Raw genomic sequence first — 21,636 nt, 5'->3', positions numbered from 1 at the left:
CAAATTTGTTTATTTTATTCTTGCTAAGAATCACAAAAAAAAAGGTTAGTGATTTTACAATTAATATAAGAGTTAATTTCAATTTCTCTATTTGGTATCTCAACAAATTTTCAATTTTTACGCCATTAGGTCCAAATTCCCTTTTTAATTCTGGCTTTGAAGGATTCAAAAGTTGATGATGTATTACTTGTAGGCTAGCAACTAGCAAAGCAAAATGGTTTTGGGAACCCTTAACTGAAGCCTTTCCACTCATAATAGATTAAGGATCTTATTTCACTTGATTTGATTGGATAGGAACTTAAGGAAAAATGCAATAATCTAAAATGAGATGACAACTCATGCGTTTTTGCTGCTAATTGTTGGAGGAATTGGCTTCAACAATTGTCTCTTGTTCTCGTGTCAATGCATGTGCTATAATGTGTATGCAATCGTAGGCTCCACTTAAGCAATAAGGGATGAGTCCAGAACCACATCGAACTTTTTTGCAATCAGCATCGCTGGAGCACCGATCTCCCTTTCCCGTTGCTGCAGCACTTGCCATCATTGACAATGATAAACCTGACATTTGTATGTTATTAGCCACTATCAACATGTAAACAACCAAAACCAAAACCAAAACTTTTGTGTGTGTGTGTGTGTCTCTAAAAAAAAAAAAAAAAGAGAGAGAGAAAGAGAGACTAACATGCTGCAAAAGCCAATAAGACTAGCAAGAAAGCCATTTTGGAAGTAGTATTCCCCATTACTTTTTGATTGTTCTAGCTTCCGATCGAATTTGTTATTGTAAAAGGAATAAAAGGACTCTTTCTTTTCTATTTACTTTACTAACCAACTAGAAATCTTTGAGTACCACTTTTTTTTATGATAGACTCTTTGAGTACCACTTTAAATAAGAATTGTATATTTTTACGTTACAATATGTGGATTGTCTTTGATGACAATTGAGCGATTTCAGCTTTCTTCTTCTTTTATAATTTTTTTTTTTAATATAAAAACTATTATTTCATTTATGGTCCGTTTAGTTAGAGGGATATGGAAAAGTGGGAAGACAGAAATGAGAAAGATATAGAAAATTAGGAGAATATAAGAAATCGAATTTTCTTTTATACATGTTTAGTTGGAAGAATAGAAAAGTGGAAGGATAAAAAACTTTTTTATTTGGTTTAGAAGAAAATGAGAGAATAAAAAATAAAATTTATATAAATTTACCATCATATCAGAATTAGGTAAAACAAAAAACAATACATTATATTTTTATTTAAAAATTATGTATGAATGATTACTTCATTTAAAAAAAAAAGGATAAGTTCAAGAACCCAATACTTTTTCCTCAAAAAGAGGATCACGAAAGAAAAGAATAAAAAAAAAATGGAAGAAAGGATAAGCACAAAAGAAAAAAAAAATGAAGAAAAGATAAGCACAAAACATAAGGACAAAAAATCAAAATTGAATGACGATGATATACAAAATCGTCAGTGAGCTGATAGTCCACACGCGCACCAATTGGGGTACCTGAAGAACAAAAAGAATAAAGAACCTACAAAGAACACCGATGGGTGCTAGCCAAAGACCTTCCGAAGGTTAAATCAGCAATCGAAGAATCTCCAATAACTCTGAAGTGTAAGATCTTAGGAAATTGCACGTACCTTGGAGAAGAGGAGACTTGTTGCTTATATAATGGTGTAGAGCTGACCAAAATCTCATGAACGCAGGATCTTTCGTTGTAGGGAAGATATGGAGTTAATGTTCCAAGATCTTAAGATTTCTCTTCCTATATTTGGAGGATACGAATATGTAGAAGGATCTTTTGATGTGGTGTGCAAGTTCTTTCCATATATGGGTGCGTGAGTGGAGAATACGCAAATGGTGTGAGACTAAGTGTAATTCATCGTTTGTATTAGGTGGCCTAATAAGTACCTTCCTACCCAACAGTGAATGTGAGTGGAGAGTATGGTTGACACTGTGTCGTAATCCACCCGAAGGAGACCCAATACCCAAAGGGTAAAGAAGGCCGTCGGGTATCCCAAACCTAAAGGGTAAAATGGGACCGAAAGAGACTTTAAACTTAAAGGGTCCGAGAAGCTCGAAGGGCATCCCCAACCTGACGGGCAAAAAGAGTTAGAAATCCTATTAACCAAATAAAAAGAGTTAGAAACATACTTTAAGAAAATGCGAAACTACGTTATTGGTCCTTGAAGTATACCCTAGGAACGCAATCAGTCCCTTAAGTTTCAAGTGTGAAATATTAGTCCCTTATGTTTAAAAAATGAGTATTGTTATTCGTTTTATTAAATGCAGTTAATGTTTTGTCTATGTGACTAACGGAATAATGAATTGACATTTTTTTTAACTAAAGTGGCATTTTTATTAAAATATTACAAAAATGAATTTACAAGTTAAGAACAAATTGACCGAGTTCCCAGATCAAGTCTTTTAACAAGGATATCATTAAGATTTGATTTTGGAAGGCAGTGGTACTACAGTGGTGGCGACAGAGATGAAGGTAGTGCTGTGGCAATGACAAAATAACCACAAAGGTTGGAAAGCAAGTGGACATTCTGGTTTGATAACCAGTCGAAACCCAAGCAAGGTGTTGCGTGGGGCACCTCTCTCCCCAGGATATACACTTTCGACACAGTCGAAGATTTCTAGTGGTACCTTTTCAACCTTCCTAAACTATTCACATTTTTCTGTCTAATTTTTTTTTCATGATCTGGGTTCCTCTTCATCTTTCCCCTCTTTCATTTTTATTTTTGTTTGGATAAGAAGTGCAAATATAGCTTGCTGTTAAAGGAGGATTTTATTTGTTAGATCTAGATAGGTTGTGTATTAATTCATTTTTTCTCATATTGATCAATATTTATATTGGATCTGCTAGCGTTCAAGTTTGATTAAAAATGTGAACTCTTTGTGCAGATTGTATGATCAGATATTCTAGCCCATTCTACCAAAAAAAAGATATCCAAGCCCAGCAAGTTGCTGGCAAATGTTGATTTTCACTTTTCAAAGCTGGAATTGAACCCAAATGGGATGATCCCGAGTGTGCTGCCTGAGGAAAGTGGTCCATCACGAACAATAGAAAGGCCAGCCTTAATACCATGTGGCTTGAAATTGCAAAAATCTCACTTGAACAGAATATTTTAATAAAATCAGGATAGCATTAAGATTTTGATAGCTTGAAAATGTGTTGAAAACATAAGAGCTGTTTAGATCCCCCTCCCCCCCAAATTAAAGTTACAGCTCGATTGATTTTACAATAACTTAATACTAAGTGCGGAATAATGTAAATGCGAGTGGAAAGAAAAATGGAATGAAAAAGAGTAGGGAAGAGAGATGCAAATACAAGATAACACGCCGATGTGTTATCAAATAGGAAACCAAAGAACTCGGCGAAAAACCTCTCCACCGCCCTCCAACCGGTAATCAATCCACTAGACAATCAGTTGGGATACATAGGTTAGCAATAGACCCTCCAAGCCTAATCTACCCAATGTACCTAAGCCCTCCAAGCTACTACTCCAACAAGGCTTCTCGGACCCGTGTCTTATCTAGCTTTCTGGATCCCGCAATAAGCCCGATTGCATCCACCAAGCCTCACTAGCTTGTTTTGGCAAATCCCCAAAGCTTCCCAAACTCCAAAACACTCTCTACACTCTAAATAGGTGTGGGTTGTGTTTGAGTACAAATCTCCTCTCAAGGTATGACAATGGGAGAGGGATGGAGAAGAGGCTACAATGATTTCTCACTAAGAATGAGTAGCACTCTCTCAAAAAGATGGTCGTGTGTGTTGTAGAAAACCTATCTAGGGTTTTTCTCTCTGAATGGCCTCTCATACATTTGTGGGTAATGATAGTATATATAGTATGGGTGAAGGGTAAGAAAGTCACCCTTAAAATCCTCCAAGCAGAATGTTTCGTGACTATCTTGTAGGAATGCCTTACGCACAAGACACTCGCGAAAACGATAGCCTGGCATGACTTTTCAGCTTCCAATCATGTGCTCCTCACATGCCCTTTTCGTGGGAACCCTTCTCGTGAACTTTTCGCGAGCTAGTCACGAAATGCACTGATCTTCAATTAAGCTTAAGTCTTCACCAACTTAATACTAAACCTAATACAATAAAATCCCACAAAATACAAGGAACGAAATTAAAGCAATTACAACACTTTTTGTCATGGAATAAAGCCAACATAAAACATAGTTGTAAATTACAACTTTACAGATTTGATTTTGGAATTAGGTGGATTTGTTCTTGACGTGTAAATTCATTTTTTAATATTTTAATAATAAAAAATGTCATATCAATCAAAAAGATATTATGTCATTGTTTCGTTAGCTATATAAGCAATAATACTAACAACAGTTAACAGAAGGACTAACTGTGCTCATTTTATAAACATAAAAGACAAATAGTGCTCACTTGAATCTTGAGGGACTAATTGTGTTCATGGGGTAAACTTTAGGGATCAATAATGTAGTTTCACCTTAAGAAAAAAAGCAAGTTTAGTAGTTAAATGAGTTTCTAAGTTTACAAATCTTCTAACCCAACAAAACTCCAAACAAAGACATTTTTTTTCCCTTTGAAAACTCTTTCTTTCAAAATTCAATTGATGATGATTGTTATACAGATTTCAAAAACAAATAAGAGTTTTCCATGCAAAAAGAAAGTTAAATAAAAGAAATTGTGACAACTATATCATAGATGTCAAATTATGATAGTTGTACTACAAATGTCAGATGATAATAGGTATATACACGAATAGATTATAATAATGATATTTGAGTTTGGAGAGTATTGTTTCATAAAGTGAAAATTCAAGTTATGGAATTTTCTAAGTGAATTTCGAACTAAAGGATTTTCATCGGTCGAAAATTTTGCTTGATCGATTGAAATGATGAAGAAAATAATCCTCGAGTCACTAGATGATTTGATCGCTACTCGATTCTTTTTTGATTGATCGAAAAAAGCATTCAATTGATCGAAAGGAACTCTTGACCGATCGAAACTCATAAAACTGAGTTTTCTGCAAAATAGTTTGGTAACTGTTTTAAATATTTGAAGAGGTTTCAAACCTTGTGAACGGCTTTATGAAATATTTTAACTCTCTATATGTGCCTTTTGATGAAATATAACCCCTTATGGGTATAAATAAAGGCTAATGTTCATAATTGCTATCTGTAGAACTCAACAAAATAGTGTTAGAGAGAAATACAAGAAATCCTATGGTTATTCTCCATAATTGCTATCTGTAGAACCCAACAACTTGGTTGTATTCTAGGGACAAGTTTGCAATAACCCTTTAGTAACAAAAGTGTGGTGGCAAATATTATCTAGGGATAACAGTTTTGTGCCTCCAAGTTATCTATTTCTAGTTGTCTTTTGTGTTATCATTGTTTTTCTTTTATTACTATCCACAACAGATAGGTGCGAAACCATGCTTAGGCCTCACATTTGATTCTAGTAGGTAAATTTTAAGACGCAGACTATGTTTGCAAGACTCCCCACCCCCAAGGAAAAAAATTTCTCCTGCACGTCCATTTGAAGTTTGCTATCGCATTTTACATTTTTTTTTTCTTGGGTCAAAATTCGTAATTAATTTCATAAGAAAAGCACAGCAAAAACATCGAGGCCGTGCTTGGAATGTTGGACAGATATAAATTCGGTACCACTTTCTATGCTTGCTTTTATTATTTTGGCTTTTACTATTGAAATGAAACTCCGCTACACATTAGGCATTAGTTTTTTGGTAAAATTTACCTATATTATTTATGGGAAATTATTATGTACTCCCAGAGTATCATAAATGCGTACTCTTTCCTCTCACATGAATGGTAGGTCTCACTAATTAAATTCATAGTGAGACCCACTATTCATGTGAGAGGAGTGACTATGCATTTATGGTACTCCAAGAGTACCTAATAATTTTGAGAAATGATATGTCTACAACATTTTTATAACAAATCTTAAGTAACAGGTTGTTATTGTTGTTATTATTGGGGCAAAAAAGTAATCTTAGTATTAGTTTCAAATTTGAACCAATAACAACTAACCACTTGTGATTTGTTGTAAAAATATTGTATAATTGTTGTAGACGTAGCATCTCTCAATAATTTTTCATTATTTTAGGTGTAGTAGATTATGTTCCTACAAAATATTAAATTTAAGCTCATAGTTGCATTGCATTTAATTATTTTTTAAAATAATCACTATTTGAGTTACATTAGGCCTCATGATGAGGGTAGAGCCATTGCAAATACACATGCTTGGAGTAGGTCAAATTCATTTGAAATTTGAATGGGGCTGAAGGAAGGGGAAAATTGGAACTTTTGAATATGGAGGGTCCCAGAGCTGATCAGCCCCCTTCGTTTGCCGATCAATAGATGGGGAGGTGATCCTAGTTTAATTGCACAAAACATAACTACGTATATGATGTTCTTATGAAAATAGTTAATGAAATTTAAGCTATTTAAGTTGTGTAATGACCTTCTAGTTTAAAAACATAATTTGTCTTGCGTCATAGTTGACGAGAGTCTACACTTGAAGGACCTAAAACTTGGGGAAAAATTCTTGTGCCACACCAAAAGGCACAACATTGGCTACCACTCGTCTATGTGGCGAGTTGTGGTTAGTAGAAGAGTGATGGTAGGTCCATGTGTGGACACCTCTCCACTAATTACAACTCGCCACATAGGCGAGTTGTGGCTAATGTTGTGCCTTTTGGTGTGGCACAAGAATTACTCGAAAGGGTACTTGTAACACCTAAACCAAAGATTTAAGCTTATTAAAATCGATAAATGATGTGTACTCAAAAGAAAAAAAAATATATATATATATATATATTGTCTTTATTCTCCTCATTAAGTCTTGATTGACTTTTTATATAGTGAGTCCCAATCTTGGAGGTAGAGATGTATCTTTGTATTAAAAAAAAATATATATATATATATATATTAAAGGAGAATTAATTTGATTTCAAATTTAATTTTTGGAAATTGGAAGGAAACCATAATATATATTTCTAGGATTGAAATTTATTAATGCAAAGATTAAGGGTATGTTTGGTAATTGGTTTTTCCCCTTATTTTTTGTTTCCAAAAACATTTTTCTATTTTTGAGACAAAAAAAAAACTTGTTTGGCAACTCAAAATGGATAGAAAACAAAAACTGTTCTCAAAACTCAACTTATGAAGAAAACTAAAAACATGCAAAAGACTGTTTTCAGTATCTAATTTTCAAAAATCAATGAAAACACACATTTAATTTAATGAATCAGTCTCATTTAATGAGTTAGCATTAAAGTTCAAATTCTAGTGACAACATATTTTAGTATTTTCTATTTTTTTCTTCAAAAAACTATCTTTTTAATTTCAATTAACCAAACATGTTTTTGATTTCTAAAATACAAGAAAATTGTTTTTTCTTTATATTCCCCAAAACAAGTTTTTGAAAATATAAAACAAAAATTGTTACCAAACATAACCTAAATGGTTGCCAAGTCTTACATTTATGCTTGATAGAACACAATAAGGTCATCCTCATACATAAAGTAGAAAATTGGGGCAGATTGGGGAATTTTGATTCATTTGAGGATGCCTTCTTCTTAATACTACAGCAAATGTCCGGAAAGGACATCAATGGAAAAGGATGAAGAGGAAAATGAAAGTTCCCTCATGTTGTTGGCAAGCTGGGAATTGATGTCAGATGCTAGAAAAATGGATTTACTTAGCCATCTCAAAAATTGGGCTCAATAAATGGGTATGGACTAAAATTTTTATAAATGGGCTTTTGGGCATAAGGAAAAATTTCAAGGGGGATTTTACTATTTTAATGGAGGATATAAACTTTTTAATAAGAGTTCGGGTCTTTTTCTTTTTCTTTCTTTTTAAAAAAAAGAAGAGTTAGGATTAAGTTAGTTGTGGGGGGAAAAAGGCTCAATCTAACATAGTGGGCCTAGAGCCCCATGTGAGGATTACTGTACGTCCGAAGAGAAGGAGATGGTGAGGGCAAGGCCCATCCGGAAGAAGGATACCCGGAAAGAAGGATGATTGCTGTCCGAGGAGGCCGCCTTCTGCCCGAGGAGATTTTATTCCTCGGACGCAAATAGTACTGATTGATCAAGCGTGTGGAAGGTTCGAAGGATTTTCCTAGCAACCCCAACGATTAAGATAAGCTCTGGGTATATCTGGAGAAGATAAGAACGAGGAAATATCTAAAGGAAAAGCTGCTACCATCGCATTTAAGGCTCTACAGCAACTTCTCTAGCCGCATTTATGTGGAAAAGACCCTTGAACAGTGTAACCTCACCTACCACCACTCACACAGAGCTAAAGGAGATGCTTGACGTGACATATACTCAAGTGGACTTACGGATGAGATACAAGTGGACGATGGAGATGAGGAGAAGGGAGGTTATATAAAGGAAAGAAGCTCCTGAGGAAAAGGTGGAGGAAAAAAGGAAGAGAGAAGGAAAGAGAAAGAGCTTTATTGTAACCCTAAAATCTGTATTCACCACATAATCAATAATATAGCTCTTCGGACACCCATTCTTTACGTGTAAATTCATGTTGGTTTATGCTTGAGGGTTGTGATTAGTTGTTGTCGATCCCATAATCAACCTAGCTCTTTCACCCATACTCTACAAATTCATTGTTTTGGGCTTGGGCCACAAATCCTAACCCTACATTAGTAAACCAAAATATTTTATTCATTTATTTTCAAATAAGATTTAAAAAATATATTCTCAAGGATCTTTGGAGATCGAATGGTATTTTTTTTGTTTTTTTTTTTTTTAAAGATGGCATCAAATATTTAAATCCCTCTTTTCACTTACAATATTTTATAAATAAAAATGAAATGGAATGGAAATTTATTAATTAGAGAAACTGGGTAAGAATAATGACAATATTTTGTGCAAGGAAAATGCATGTTATGCATGCTCCACACACATGGTTAAAATAAATATTTATATTTATATTTTGATATTCATATTCATATAAAATGAAATACCAAAATATTTATTTATTTATTTTTAAATAAGAGTTAAAAATATATTCTCAAGGATCTTTAGATCAAATGTTTTTTTTTTTTTTTTTTAATGAAGACATCAAATATTTAAATCCCTCATTTCATTTACAATATGTTNATGTCTTTATTAAAAAAAATTACCATTTGATCCAAAGATTCTTGAGAATATTTTTTAATTTAAAAATAAATAAAAAAAATATTTTGGTTTACTAACTTAACCCTAACTCTTCTTTAAAAAAAATAAATAAATAAAAAAAAAAAAAATAACTCTTATTAAAAAGTTCATATCCTCCTCTAAAATAACAAAATCTCCTTGAAGCTGTCTTTGAAGTATAGAATTTAAAATGTAACTTGATTTTTTTTTTTAATTTTTTTTGCGCCCGAAATACATGTGCTTGGAAAATTATTTCAAGAAAAGACTAGAGAATACTAAATCAGACTCAAGAGACCACCCAATTAGCTCGTGGAAAGTCCGCTACAATATTAAGTTTATTTATATATATAAATAATTTACATAGTATATATATATATATATATATATCTTGTTTAAGGACCACAATTTGCGGCCCAAGCCAAAGAAAATAGGGTGAATGCCTAATGAACCCAATACAAAAAATTTGTAGAGAGTGGGTTAAAAAGCTAGGCCCTAATGAATTTAATAACAGCTAGTATGAATTTAGAAGATGATCAAGCAGAACAGGACACATATGACTGGATAAAATTCACTGTTCGAGGAGATAATTCTGAATATAAATCAATATAACTGTTTACAAGTACAACTTTGATTTGCTACAGTATTTCTTCCTCCTTTTTTGATCCCCCTCTTGTGGAAGGTCTCTCACATTATATAGTTCCTCTCAAGCCATCTTAATCCTCTACTTGTTTAATCATCTAAACCTTCACTTGAGTGCATGTCACATCAGACGTCCTCTTTGGCTTTCTGTGAATTGTAGTAGCTCGAGACTGCACTGTTCAGGGGTTTTCTCCACATAAATACTGCTAGAAAAGTAGCTGCAATGCATTTAATGTTGTGGAGCAGTTTTTCCTTTAGATATTTCTGAGTTCTTATCACTCCTATACATGCATGAAGCTCATCCTTATCGTGGAAACCTCCTGGTAGGTCACCTAGGTTACTGAATATAGATTCGAACTGTATTCATCGTGTCCGAGGAGGAGTTACTCCTCGGACCGTTCTCCATCCGTTCCTTCTTTATGAGACTTTCAATTTAGAACCTTTCAAGATTATTTATCCCTCCTCGGACATTCTCACGTCCTCGGACAAGGCCCAAGCCCAATATACAATTTGGCCTTTATCTCTCTCTCTCTCTATATATATTTAATTAATAAAAAATTGTTTAGTGTAGTGGATTGCTTTATCTAAAAAAAGTAATGAGTTCTAACTCATTACTTTAAACTCTAAAAATTTAATATATATTATGATTAATTGTGGAAAGTATGAGCTTTTAAAAGTCTATATTACATCTTAGAAGTAGCTAACAAATAATCAAAGTATTTCATTTTATATAAATATTAAAATATAAATATTTATTTTAACACGCGTGTGGAGCATGCATATATAACTAGGAATGGCAATGGGTCGGTTCAGGCTAGGTTTTTTCATACCTGGACCCAACCCGTGGGTCAGGACTTGTGGCCCGGACCCGGCTTGTTTATTAAACGGATTTTTTTTTCCAGGGCCAGACCCGCCCCGCCCAGCCAGTGGCCCAATCCGTGGCCCAATCAAAAAAAAAAAAATTTATCTTTCCTGAGGAAAAAAATCACAGCAGCACAAAAAATAAATCCAAGTAAATCCACCATACCCATTCATATTTCTTATTCACAAAAACCAAATACATTTGAAATCAAACTATTTTTTTTTTTTGGGTTAAAAATGACGATATCATTAAACTAAACAACTACATCCAAATCAGTACAAAGTTTGTTGAAATAAACTCCATTACAGTCATCCTCTAAGGTCTTAAGCAAGTCCACAGGCGGACTAGAAAACAAAAGGAAATTTGCCTCTTGATCAGCACCTATTCTAGCTAAAATCAAACTATTCACAGAAACCAAATACATTTGAAATTAAAATCTAAAACAAGCACATGCAAGGAACATCAAATCTTAACAACTAAATCTAAATCCCCAACCCACTAATCAAAAAAGAAAAAAAAATGGAAGAAAGAACATCAAAAATCATTGCCGTAAACACTGTGTTGTGGTCGTTGGCTTCAACTATCATTAAACTTCATTGCAAAGAAAATATAGGGAGATCAGAGAGGCTTTGAGGCGAGAATCTTAGATTTGTCTTCATCTTCTTCGGCAAAGAGAGTGAGACCAAGAGGTTGAGAGCATGAGAGAGGGCGGCAGACATTCGGTGGCCGACGGCGTGAGACATGAGAGAGAGTGAGTGAGAGTGGAGGGCGGCTAGAGGCTGAGCGAAATGGAGAGAATGAATAAGTTAGGGTTTATAAGTTTATATATACTAGGCTTTTTTTGGTAATTTAATTTTAAGCGGGTCGGGCCTGTGTTTTTACAAAAACCCGAACCCGACTTGACCCACTTCGGTTTTTTTTAAACCCATACCCGACCCTATTTTTAATCGGGCCGGGTAAAATTCGGCTCATTAGGTCGAGCCGGACTGGGATCCGCGGGTCGGGAAAAAATTGCCATCCCTATAATAACATGCATTTCCCTGCACAAAATACTGCCATTCAATTCTTACCCAGTTTCTCTAATTATTCCATTTCAATTTTTTTAATAACATATTGTAAATGAAATGAGGATTAGAGTTAGTTTTTTTTTTTTTTATTTATTTATTTTTTTTTTTAAAGAAGAGTTAGGGTTAAGTTAGTAAACCAAAATATTTTTTTTATTTATTTTTAAATTAAAAAATATTCTCAAGAATCTTTGGATCAAATGGTAATTTTTTTTTAATAAAGACATCAAATATTTAAACTCCTCTTTTCACTTACAATATGTTATTAAAAAAAAGTTGAAATAGAATGGAAATTTAATAATTAGAGAAATTGGGTAAGAATTGAATGCCAGTATATATGTATATATACATATATATATTTTTGAGAAACTTGAATGCCATTATTATGTGCAGGAAAAATGCATGCTCCACACGCGTGGTTAAATTATATATATATATATATATATATTATTCGAAATACCGAACTTTATTAAGAGCTGGAACAACTTATTACATCATTGGCAAGAGCTCTCAAGAAAGCAAGGATTCTCCTCTATCCAAGTAATAAAATCAACAATGCCCAAAGCGTGTCTAGCGAGTAGATGGGCAGGTCTGTTACCCTGTCTCCTAACATGGGAAAACTCAACCCCATGAAAATCTTTGCACGGTTCCTGCACTCCTTGAGTAATAGAACCCACAGAGGAGGGCAGGTCTGAAGTCTCACCTAAAGCCCTGTGGATAATAAGCAAATCACCCTTCATGATTAAGTTGTGGATACCTATATCCTTTGCAAACACTAGACCCACTTCATGCGCCATTGCCTCTACCTCCACGACTCCTAACAATGCTTGAATCTTCTTGCTCATTGCAGCCTCCAGCCTACCTTTATCATCTCTGATAATCACGCCAACTCCCACTGCTCGTTGACTTGTAAAAACCACCGCATCCACGTTCACCTTGAAAACATTACTTGGAGGTGGGATCCACGTACTCTTGACTTCGGCCACTGATGCTATGCTTTCCATGCAAGCATTTGCTTCTGTAAACTCCTCAGTATATTGCGCTACCCAATTGACTAGCTCCTTACCATTCCGTCTCTTACCGTCGTGCCTTGTCACATTCTGATTGTGCCATATTGCCCATGCCATGCACACCAGTTTGGCTACCATATCCACTTCAACTCTTTCCTCCATAATCACACCCCACAGTAAATCGTAGAAAGATTGTACTCTGAGGCCACAACTATTTTTGAAAAAGACCACTCTTCTCTGGCACTTGGGCAAGACCATAGCAAATGACCCCTTGTCTTAGCATCCCTCCTACATGCATCACATATTTGGTCTTGTACCACTCTACATCACATGAGATTGACCTTCGTAGGAAGACTGTCTCTACATGCCCTCCATGCAAAGTGACGCACTTTGTGGGGCAAAGGTAGGGCCCACATGTTTTTCCAAAACAATCTCACTTGGCTATTGTCAGAACTGACACACTGTTTACCATCATTTGAGAGTCTCAGTGCTACATTATAGGCACTCTTGACACTGAACTACTCTTGACACTGAACTTACAATTAGAAGCTTCGGCCCATATCAGCCTGTCAGCGGGAAGGTGAGAACTTAATGGAATTACTTTTATCAACTTAGCTTTGTGGGGGAGGAAAAGAGCATCTAGTATACTAGACTTCCAGCTTGCCGAAGAGTAGTCAATTAGCTCACTAACTCGTGGATCTTGGTGCAGAAACTGTCTTGGTGAAGCAACTTTGAACGTGGATGGTGAAGGTAACCATTTGTCCTTCCAAATGCAAATATCACTACCATTCCCCACTCTCTATCGTAGGGATAGCAATTTTGTTCCGCCTCGCTTGACTTGCCCCTCCCTACTTCGTCCCGTGAGGATTTTTTCCGCCCTACAAAGGTGGTGGGGTGGGGATGGGGCGAGATTTTAGACCCGCACCACGGGGCAGGGCGGGGATGGGTTTACACTTTTTAGACCTACCTCACCCCGCCCTGCAGTAATAAGGGTTAAATTGTAATTTTTTCATACCCTAAAACCCTACTATTTAAACAAAAATATCATCAATTTATTTTATTCTACCTAAGGTGGCTCTACCTCTTTTTTCTCTCTAGCAAAGTTGAAAATAAGGTACCAATTTTAACATTTTTTTTGTCTTTATTAGAAATAAATTTATATACTATTTGAATTACTAATTTCATTTATGATTCATTCGTCTTTCTCAACTTACTTTTCATTATGAACATAATATAATTTTTTTTTAATAAGGTACAGGTCTGAGGCCGTGTGTGTCATTGTTTTTGTAATGTTGTGTGGGCATTTAGCTGCTTAACAACATTGCTTCTTTACGCTAGTCAAAATCCATATCTATTTTACAATTTGGGTTTTTGTTTTTTAATTTTTGGAGAACGAGATGATGAGGAATACCCTATTGATTTAATTGCCGATATGATGGCATCAATCATGACGTTGCTAAATTATATACGATTTAATTGGGTATAATTTAGCAATCAAACCATTGGTAGCTCCAGCTAGTACATAAACCAATTTAACCCTTATTGGAGAACGAGCTGATGAGGAATACCCTATTGGTGTCATTGTTTTTGTAATCTTGCTAAATCATGACGTTGCTAAATTTAGGAATGGCAACGGGTCGGGTTCGGGCCGGGTTTTTCTATACCCGGACCTGACCCGCGGGTCAAGACCCATGGCCCGGACCCGACCCGTTAACTAAACGGGTTTTTTTCCCGGGCCCCGGACCCGCCCAAGCCGGGCCCCGCGGGCCCCACGGGCCCTGTTAAAGGATTGGGCCCAATTCGTGGCCCAACCAAAAGGCAAAAAAAAAAAAAAAAAAAAATTCAGATCCAAACACAACCACAATCACAATATCAGAAATCTTTCCCTTTCAAAATCACAATCCAAACACAATCACAATCACAATCACAATCACAATCATAGAAATCACAACACAAATTTCAGATCTACATTTTCCTTTCAAAATCACAATCCAAACAAAAATTTCAGATCTATGATTTTCATTTTTCCCTTTCAGAAATCATAAACACAAACACAAACACAAACAGAAATTCACATGATTGAGGCGAATTGAACCCAGAAAAAAAAAAAGAAGAAAAAAGAAAAAAAAATGGAGACACTGCGACATCGGCAACGGCAAGGACGAAACGGAGTTGAGACTTGAGAGAAATGGGAACGGCAAGGACGAAACTGCATCTTTCCCTTCTTAAATCTGTCGGAAATGGGAGTCCCACTAGCTCGTCTGATGAGTTCATGATGCCAGAGATGAGAGATGGTTGCGAGGACGCCATACATACAGCTTGCGGCCGTGCATGTGACGGTGTGAGATCGCTGAGAGATGAAGAGATGAGAGGCAGTGAGTGAGAGAGCTGAAGAGACGAGAGATTAAGAGGCGTGAGAGGCTGAAATGAGGAGAGGAATGATAAGTTTAGGGTTTTAACTATATATATATATATATATATGAGGGTAATTTAGTAATTTTATATGTAATATAACCGAGTCTTAACCGGGTCGGGTTTCAGGTTTTTTATGATAAAACCCGGACCCGACCCGGACCCGCTTCGGGTTTTTTTTAAAAACCCATACCCGACCCTATTCTTTATCGGGCCGGGTAAAATCCGGCCCATTAGGGTCGGGTCGGGCCGGGTATCCACGGATCGGATCTAAATTGCCATCCCTAGCTAAATTTATGTACTAGCTTTGGTTGTTCGTTCTCCTTCTCCACACAAAAAATTATATACAATTTAATTTTGTTTTCTATATTTTTATTAAATAATATAAGGTACAGGTTTGAGACTTTGTCCCATTCTCTATGAAATAGTCACAAAATGGGAGGAATTAAATAATGCACACTACTTAGTATAAAGGAGATTTGTTTTAGAGTTTTTTAGGCCAATGAAATATGAATACCTGGTATCAAAAAAATATGAATACCCATTTGTGTATGTGCTGAGGGTGCTATGATTTTTAATTTAATTGTTTAACGACGTTGCTAAACATAGTTTAATTGTTTAACGACGTTGCCAAGGAGATTTGTTTTATTTTTATTTTTTTTTTTTGTTCCCATTATTTTATATTATCTTTGTTGGATAAATATAGTTTGTCCATTACTAAGTTGCTAAATTAACATCAGGAAAAAAATGACTTCACATGAAAACATTGGTAGCTCCAATCCATCTGGCAGCAATCAATTTCCTTTGATAGTAGATGAAGATAATGCAACCCATCATCACCTCTGTTGAATATGCCAAACGATGTCCAGGCAGTCCAGCCTAGCAATGAAATAATTCAAGAAGAGGGGAAGTACAAATCAATTGTTTGGAATCATTTTAAGAGAAAGAAAGTTGATGAGAAAGGCAAGGCTGAGTGCAATTATTGTAAGAAATTGCTAGTAAGGGATCCAATTATGGCACTAAACATTTGCATGACCACATGAAAATATGTCCAAGGAGAAAGTTTCAAGACATTAGGGATATGAATCAAAAATGTTTGGCTAGGGATCAAAATAAAGTGGATTCAATGGCGGGTGTGAATGCTTATAATTTTGATCAAAATGTATCAAGAAATGAACTTGCTCATATGATCATCTTGCATGAGTATCCCCTCTCTATAGTTGGCCACATTGGTTTTAGAAAATATTCAAATTCTCTTCAACCATTGTTCAGGATGGTTTCTAGGAACACAATTAAGAAGGACATTTTGAGCATCTATAAGAAAGAAAGGGTGAAATCAAAGCATGAAATTGATAAGAATCTGGGTAGAATTTCTATTACCACTAATATGTGGACTTCACAAAACAAAAAGCGAGGGTTTATGGTTATAACTTCACACTTCATTGATGGTTTGTGAAGATTACAAAGCCGAGTTATGAGGTACTTTTTTTAAAGTATATATTCATTTTTATGTTTCAATTAAATTCTTTTCAAATGTTTTATGAACTTATATCATTGTTGGTTTTAATTATTTAAATTTCTCATTTAAGGTTTATTTATGTGCCATCTCCACATATGAAAGAAGTGCTTTCTAGTGTCCTTCTAGATACTTTGTTGGAGTGGAATACTGATAGGAAGTTATCTACTGTGGCTATAGACAATTGCAGTACTAATGATGCAGTTATAAAAATTATCTTAGATGAGCTTCAACGTGGTGCACTTATTATGCGTGGATCAATGTTGCATATGCGTTGTGCAGCACATGTTCTTGATTTGATTGTTCAGGATGGTTTGGATGTAATTGGATCATGCATTGAAAAGATTCGAGAAAGTGTGGGATTTTGGACTGCATCAACAATGAGAAGGCAGAAGTTTGAAGAGACAGCCTGACAAGCACATGTTGAATGTACCAAAGAACTAGCCCTCGATTATAAGACTCGTTGGAACTCTACCTATCTCATGCTTTCTATTGCTATAAAGTATCAAAATGTCTTTTATCGATTGAACATATGTGAGTCATCTTATAAGTGCATTCCAACAGAAGAAGAATGGGAGATGGTAAGTAATATATGTGAGAGATTGGCAATGTTTCACAAGGTTATAGAGCTATTTTCAGGTACCTCATACCCTACAACTAATCTTTTATTTCCTAAGGTGTGTGAAATAAAAATAGCTTTGAATTCTTGGTTTACAAGCGCAAATGATGTGATTAGGAGTATGGCATTTAAAATGTTGGAAAAATTTGATTGTTATTGAAATGTGATTCATGGTGTTATGGCCATGGCAACCATTTTAGACCCAAGATATAAGATTGAATTGTTAGAATATTATTTTCCAATAATTTATGGTGATGAAGCTGATAATGAAATTCAAAGGGTTAGAGATATTTGTTATGAAATGATTCGTGACTACAGTTTTGGGAGAATGGGGAGGGAAGGTACTCGTGGCCCTTGTGTGGGAAAGGATCCGCAAGTTGATGACTCCCTTATGAACTTTGAAAGATATCTTAGTCAGAAAGAAAGGGGTGGGAATATTAAATTGGAGTTGGACTATTACCTTGAGGATGATTTAATGCCAAGAACTGTGGATTTTGATATTTTGGCATGGTGGAAATCTAATGGGCCAAAGTATCCTACTTTGCAACGTATTGCAAGGGATATCCTTGCCATTCCAGTGTCAATTGTTGCCTCAGAGTCATCATTTAGCACAAGTGGGCAATTATTAAGTCCACATCGCAGTAAACTTCATCAAAAGACTGTGGAGGCATTAATGTGTGATCAAAATTGGTTATGGCCTGAAATATGCAATGATTTATGTTACTGCATTCTTTATTATATTTTTCAGTTGTTTGATTGAATTTATTTTATCTTTTTTTTTAGGTTCTTCATCTACCACAGATGGAATTGAAGATACATTCCAAAATATCCTGGATGATTATGATGATGAAGAAGAAAGTGGTGTCTCAATGATGGAAGAAAGTGGAGATTCTTTTTGAAGAACTAGGCAATATTTATTTTGTTATGTATTAGGAGTTTGGATTATTTTATTGTGTCAGATTATGAGATTTTTGTTGTGATATTGTCTTGTTAAACATATGGATAATATTATTTAGTTTTTGCTAAAAATTAGTTTGATTTGATAGGATGAATTTATTTATAATTTCAAGTATATTTTTGTTATTGAAACATGTCATTTTATTTGAAAAAATGGTAATAGTTGTAGGGAAAATTAACAAAAAATAAAGTTTTATGGTATAGGGCGGGGCTTCGCGGGGCCTTAAAGGGCAGGGATGGGGCAAGAAAAATCCATGCGGGGTGGGGGCGAAGATCCCATCCTTCGACCCCGCCCCGCCCCATTGCCATCCCTACTCCACCGCATACCCTCTCTCACCAATTTTTGGGTAGACATTATATCACGCCAGGAGAAAGAGGGGTTGTTTACAAGGGAAACCTCAATGAAATCGCACTGTGGAAAATATTTTGCCTTAAGCACCCGGTAAACCAGAGAGTTATGGTTTGTTTGGAGCCTTCGCCCTTGTTTAGCTAGGAGTGCCATGTTTAACTGTTTAAGCTTCTTGAAACCCATTCCACCATTATGCTTTGGCTCACACAATTTCTCTCAGCTTAGCCCAGCTATTTTCTTCTCATTACCCTTCTGTCCCCACCAGAAGTTTCTTATCATGCTTATCAATTCCTCACATAAAGCATCAGGTAATTTAAAGCAGCTCATGGTGTAAGTTGGTATGGCTTGGGCCACCGCCTTAATTAGCACCTCTTTACCGGCTTTGGACAACAACTTCTCCTTCCACCCTGCTAACTTGTTATGAAGCTTCTTCTTAATCTCATTGAACGTGTTCCTTTTATTTTTCCCCACCAACGATGGCAAGCCCAGGTATTTCTCATGCTGCTTTATTACCTGAGCTCCAAACCGTTGCTTTATCCTCTTGGATTTCATAGTGGGTGTCCCTGTTGAAAAACAAAGATGTTTTTGCCTTATTCAGTTGCTGTCCCAAAGCTTGTTCATATACTTTCAGATTTTGTTGGAGGGCATCACATTCTGGCAGGGAGGCTTTGCAGAAAATCAAGCTATCGTTTGCAAAGAGCAGGTGAGATAATTTCAAGCCACTACGACAGACCGCAACTCCCTACAATACCCCATTTGCCACCGAGGACTTTATCAATGATGAGAGACCTTCTGCACATAAGAGAAATAAGTAAGGTGATAAGGGGTCTCCTTGGCGGATACCCCTTGATGGAACAATATTAACCCTAGGAGTCCTATTAATCTTAATGGAGTAAGTGACAGTAGAGACACACTGCATAATAAGACTCCTCCATTTCACATCAAAACCCAACTTTTCCATTATTTTATCCATTTCACCCTATTGTAAGTCTTACTCATATCAAACTTCAGAGTCATCTCCCTAACCTTACCTCATTTTTTCTGGCTAATATGGTGCATAGTTTCAAAAGCAATGAGTACATTATCCGTAATAAGCCTGACGTGCACAAAGGCACTTTGAGTATCACTTATGATAGACGGTAAAATTTTCTTTAGCCTATTAGCTATGGACTTGGATGCAATTTTATACATCATATTACACAAACTAATAGGTCTGTACTCAGTTACCTTCTAAGGTGTCTTTACTTTTGGGATTAAAACAATGTGAGTTTTATTAAAATCAGGGGGAGAAACATCATAATTAAGAAAGTCCAATGCTGTTGCTGTGACCACCTCACTGCTTACATTCCAAAATTTCTGGAAAAAGAGAGGAGGCATGCCATCCGGGCCTGGTGCTTTCAGTGAGTACATATGCTTTAAAGCCACTCTGACCTCTGACTCGATAAAGTCCCTAGTCAGCCACTGGTTCATTGAAGCAATCACCTTTGGCTGGACTGCTTAGATCAAGTCAGAAACGTTTGTTGGTTGACATGAAGTGAATAACTCCTCATACTAAGCCACCACCACTTCCGCCACCTTTTCATCGTCCTCATGCCAAACCTCATTTGCATCCAAGATACCCTCAATGAGATTTTTCTATTGCCATTTAGAAGCTTTTGCGTGGAAAAAACCTGTGTTTCTATCCCCAGATTGTAGCCAGTTGAGTCTAGACCGTTGTCGCCACATATCATCCTCTTTATCAAGCCAACAATTAAGGTCAATACGGGTTCTCCTCAGTTCACTGTTAATCTCAGTAGAGGGGGGTTGGAGTTCAAGTCATTTAAGCCGTTTTTGCAGTTTAGTTACCCCCATCCTAACATGCCCAAACACTGTTTTGTTCCATGCTTCCAAACTGCTTCGACACCTTTCTATGCAGTTCACCCACTTGCTCCCCGTGCTTACTAACTTCCTTTCCTCTCACACCTTATGTACCACCTCTTCACAGCTTTGGTCCCTTAACCACATTGCTTCAAATCTGAACATTCTCCTGGCCTTCTTTCTCCTCTAGTTCGGTACCATTCGAAGAGCTAGAGGCAAGTGATTTGAAACTGAAGAGGGAAGGTGGAAAACTTTTGCCTCAGGAAAGATGTTGAGTCACTCTGGAATTGTCATTGCTCTGTCCAACCGTTCCCTAATCTGCAAACCATCTACACGTTGATATAACCACGTAAATTTTGGACCAGAGAATCCCAAGTCTCGTAGCCCACAATAGTCAATGGTTTCAATGAAGTTCTTCATCTGTTGTCTCAGTCTATCAATCCTTCCCTCCTTTTCTGAAGCACTTGTAATTTGATTAGTTGTTAGCTTCTTTTACTGATGTAATATAAACTTTTGAAAGCTCTTACTTTTCCATAATATATCATAATATATATTCAGTTTTTTGAGTTATAAAATAATGCTAGACTATATTAATTTATAGTTTGTGGGAGGGAAGGATCCGAACACAATCTAGAGCCTATGGGCTTAGTTCGAGGATGGGCAAAGGCCCATTTGTGTGCCAATCCGAACCCAACATGTGGGCGAAGCTCCTAGGATGGAAAATGAACATACCCATCATCTAAGGAGCCAAAGGAACAAATGCACCTTAGGATTGCCTCATTTGACCACCTGCACCAAAAGACAGAGCACCGTGGAAGACATTAGAGACGTGTAAGAAAAGAAGAGAGGAAAATCTGGGGAAGATAGCCATCACCTCCACATTCAATGCACTGCACCAACTTAGCTGATCGCATTAATGAGGAAAAAACACATGAATAGTATTTCCACAGCTTACAACACTCTCTAACACCTCCAGCAATGTCCTGATGGGATAAGCATCCTAATTACTACCCATAGACGTACAAGTGAAGGGCTAAGATACATTCAAAGGGACTATATAAGGGAAGGGCCCCCCCTCTAGAAAAAAGGGTTGGAACGATAGAACTTGAGCAAGAAGGAAGAGAGTATCAACTTGTATCAAGATTTGAGCAAATAATATATAAACATTGCATTCT

At 36.1% G+C, this 21,636-nt stretch overlaps 1 protein-coding gene and 1 long non-coding RNA gene across 2 annotated transcripts; one reads left to right on the top strand and one right to left on the bottom strand.

Moving 5' to 3' along the window:
- Positions 1–242: 242 nt before the first annotated feature.
- On the bottom strand, positions 243–930 carry LOC111985626 (uncharacterized). The gene is made up of 2 exons (XR_002880054.2): positions 683–930; positions 243–558 (listed from the first exon to the last, which is right to left on the bottom strand). It is a non-coding gene; the product is annotated as an uncharacterized LOC111985626 (long non-coding RNA).
- A 15,359-nt stretch (positions 931–16,289) lies between these two features.
- LOC136070808 (zinc finger BED domain-containing protein RICESLEEPER 2-like) lies at positions 16,290–17,092 on the top strand. The gene is made up of 3 exons (XM_065781255.1): positions 16,290–16,579; positions 16,622–16,642; positions 16,753–17,092. The coding sequence occupies exons 1-3, from the start codon at positions 16,290–16,292 to the stop codon at positions 17,090–17,092; spliced, it is 651 nt and encodes a 216-aa protein (XP_065637327.1).
- The last annotated feature ends 4,544 nt before the right edge of the window (positions 17,093–21,636 follow it).

The sequence above is a fragment of the Quercus suber genome, unplaced genomic scaffold, assembly GCF_002906115.3.
Source record: "Quercus suber isolate HL8 unplaced genomic scaffold, Cork oak 2.0 scaffold_261, whole genome shotgun sequence".
In the NCBI taxonomy this organism is placed as follows: Eukaryota; Viridiplantae; Streptophyta; class Magnoliopsida; order Fagales; family Fagaceae; genus Quercus; species Quercus suber.
Note: the sequence above shows the minus strand (reverse complement) of the source record. Positions and strands in the feature narration are given on the sequence as shown.

What these genes read in the sequence shown, in the direction of transcription:
- LOC136070808 (XM_065781255.1), top strand. Translation starts at nt 16,290, where the DNA reads ATGGCGGGTGTGAATGCTTATAATTTTGATCAAAATGTATCAAGAAAT. An exon ending in TCACAAAACAAAAAGCGAGG is followed by an intron (nt 16,580 to 16,621) that starts GTTTATGGTTAT and finishes TGGTTTGTGAAG; the next exon opens with ATTACAAAGCCGAGTTATGA. An exon ending in TTACAAAGCCGAGTTATGAG is followed by an intron (nt 16,643 to 16,752) that starts GTACTTTTTTTA and finishes TTCTCATTTAAG; the next exon opens with GTTTATTTATGTGCCATCTC.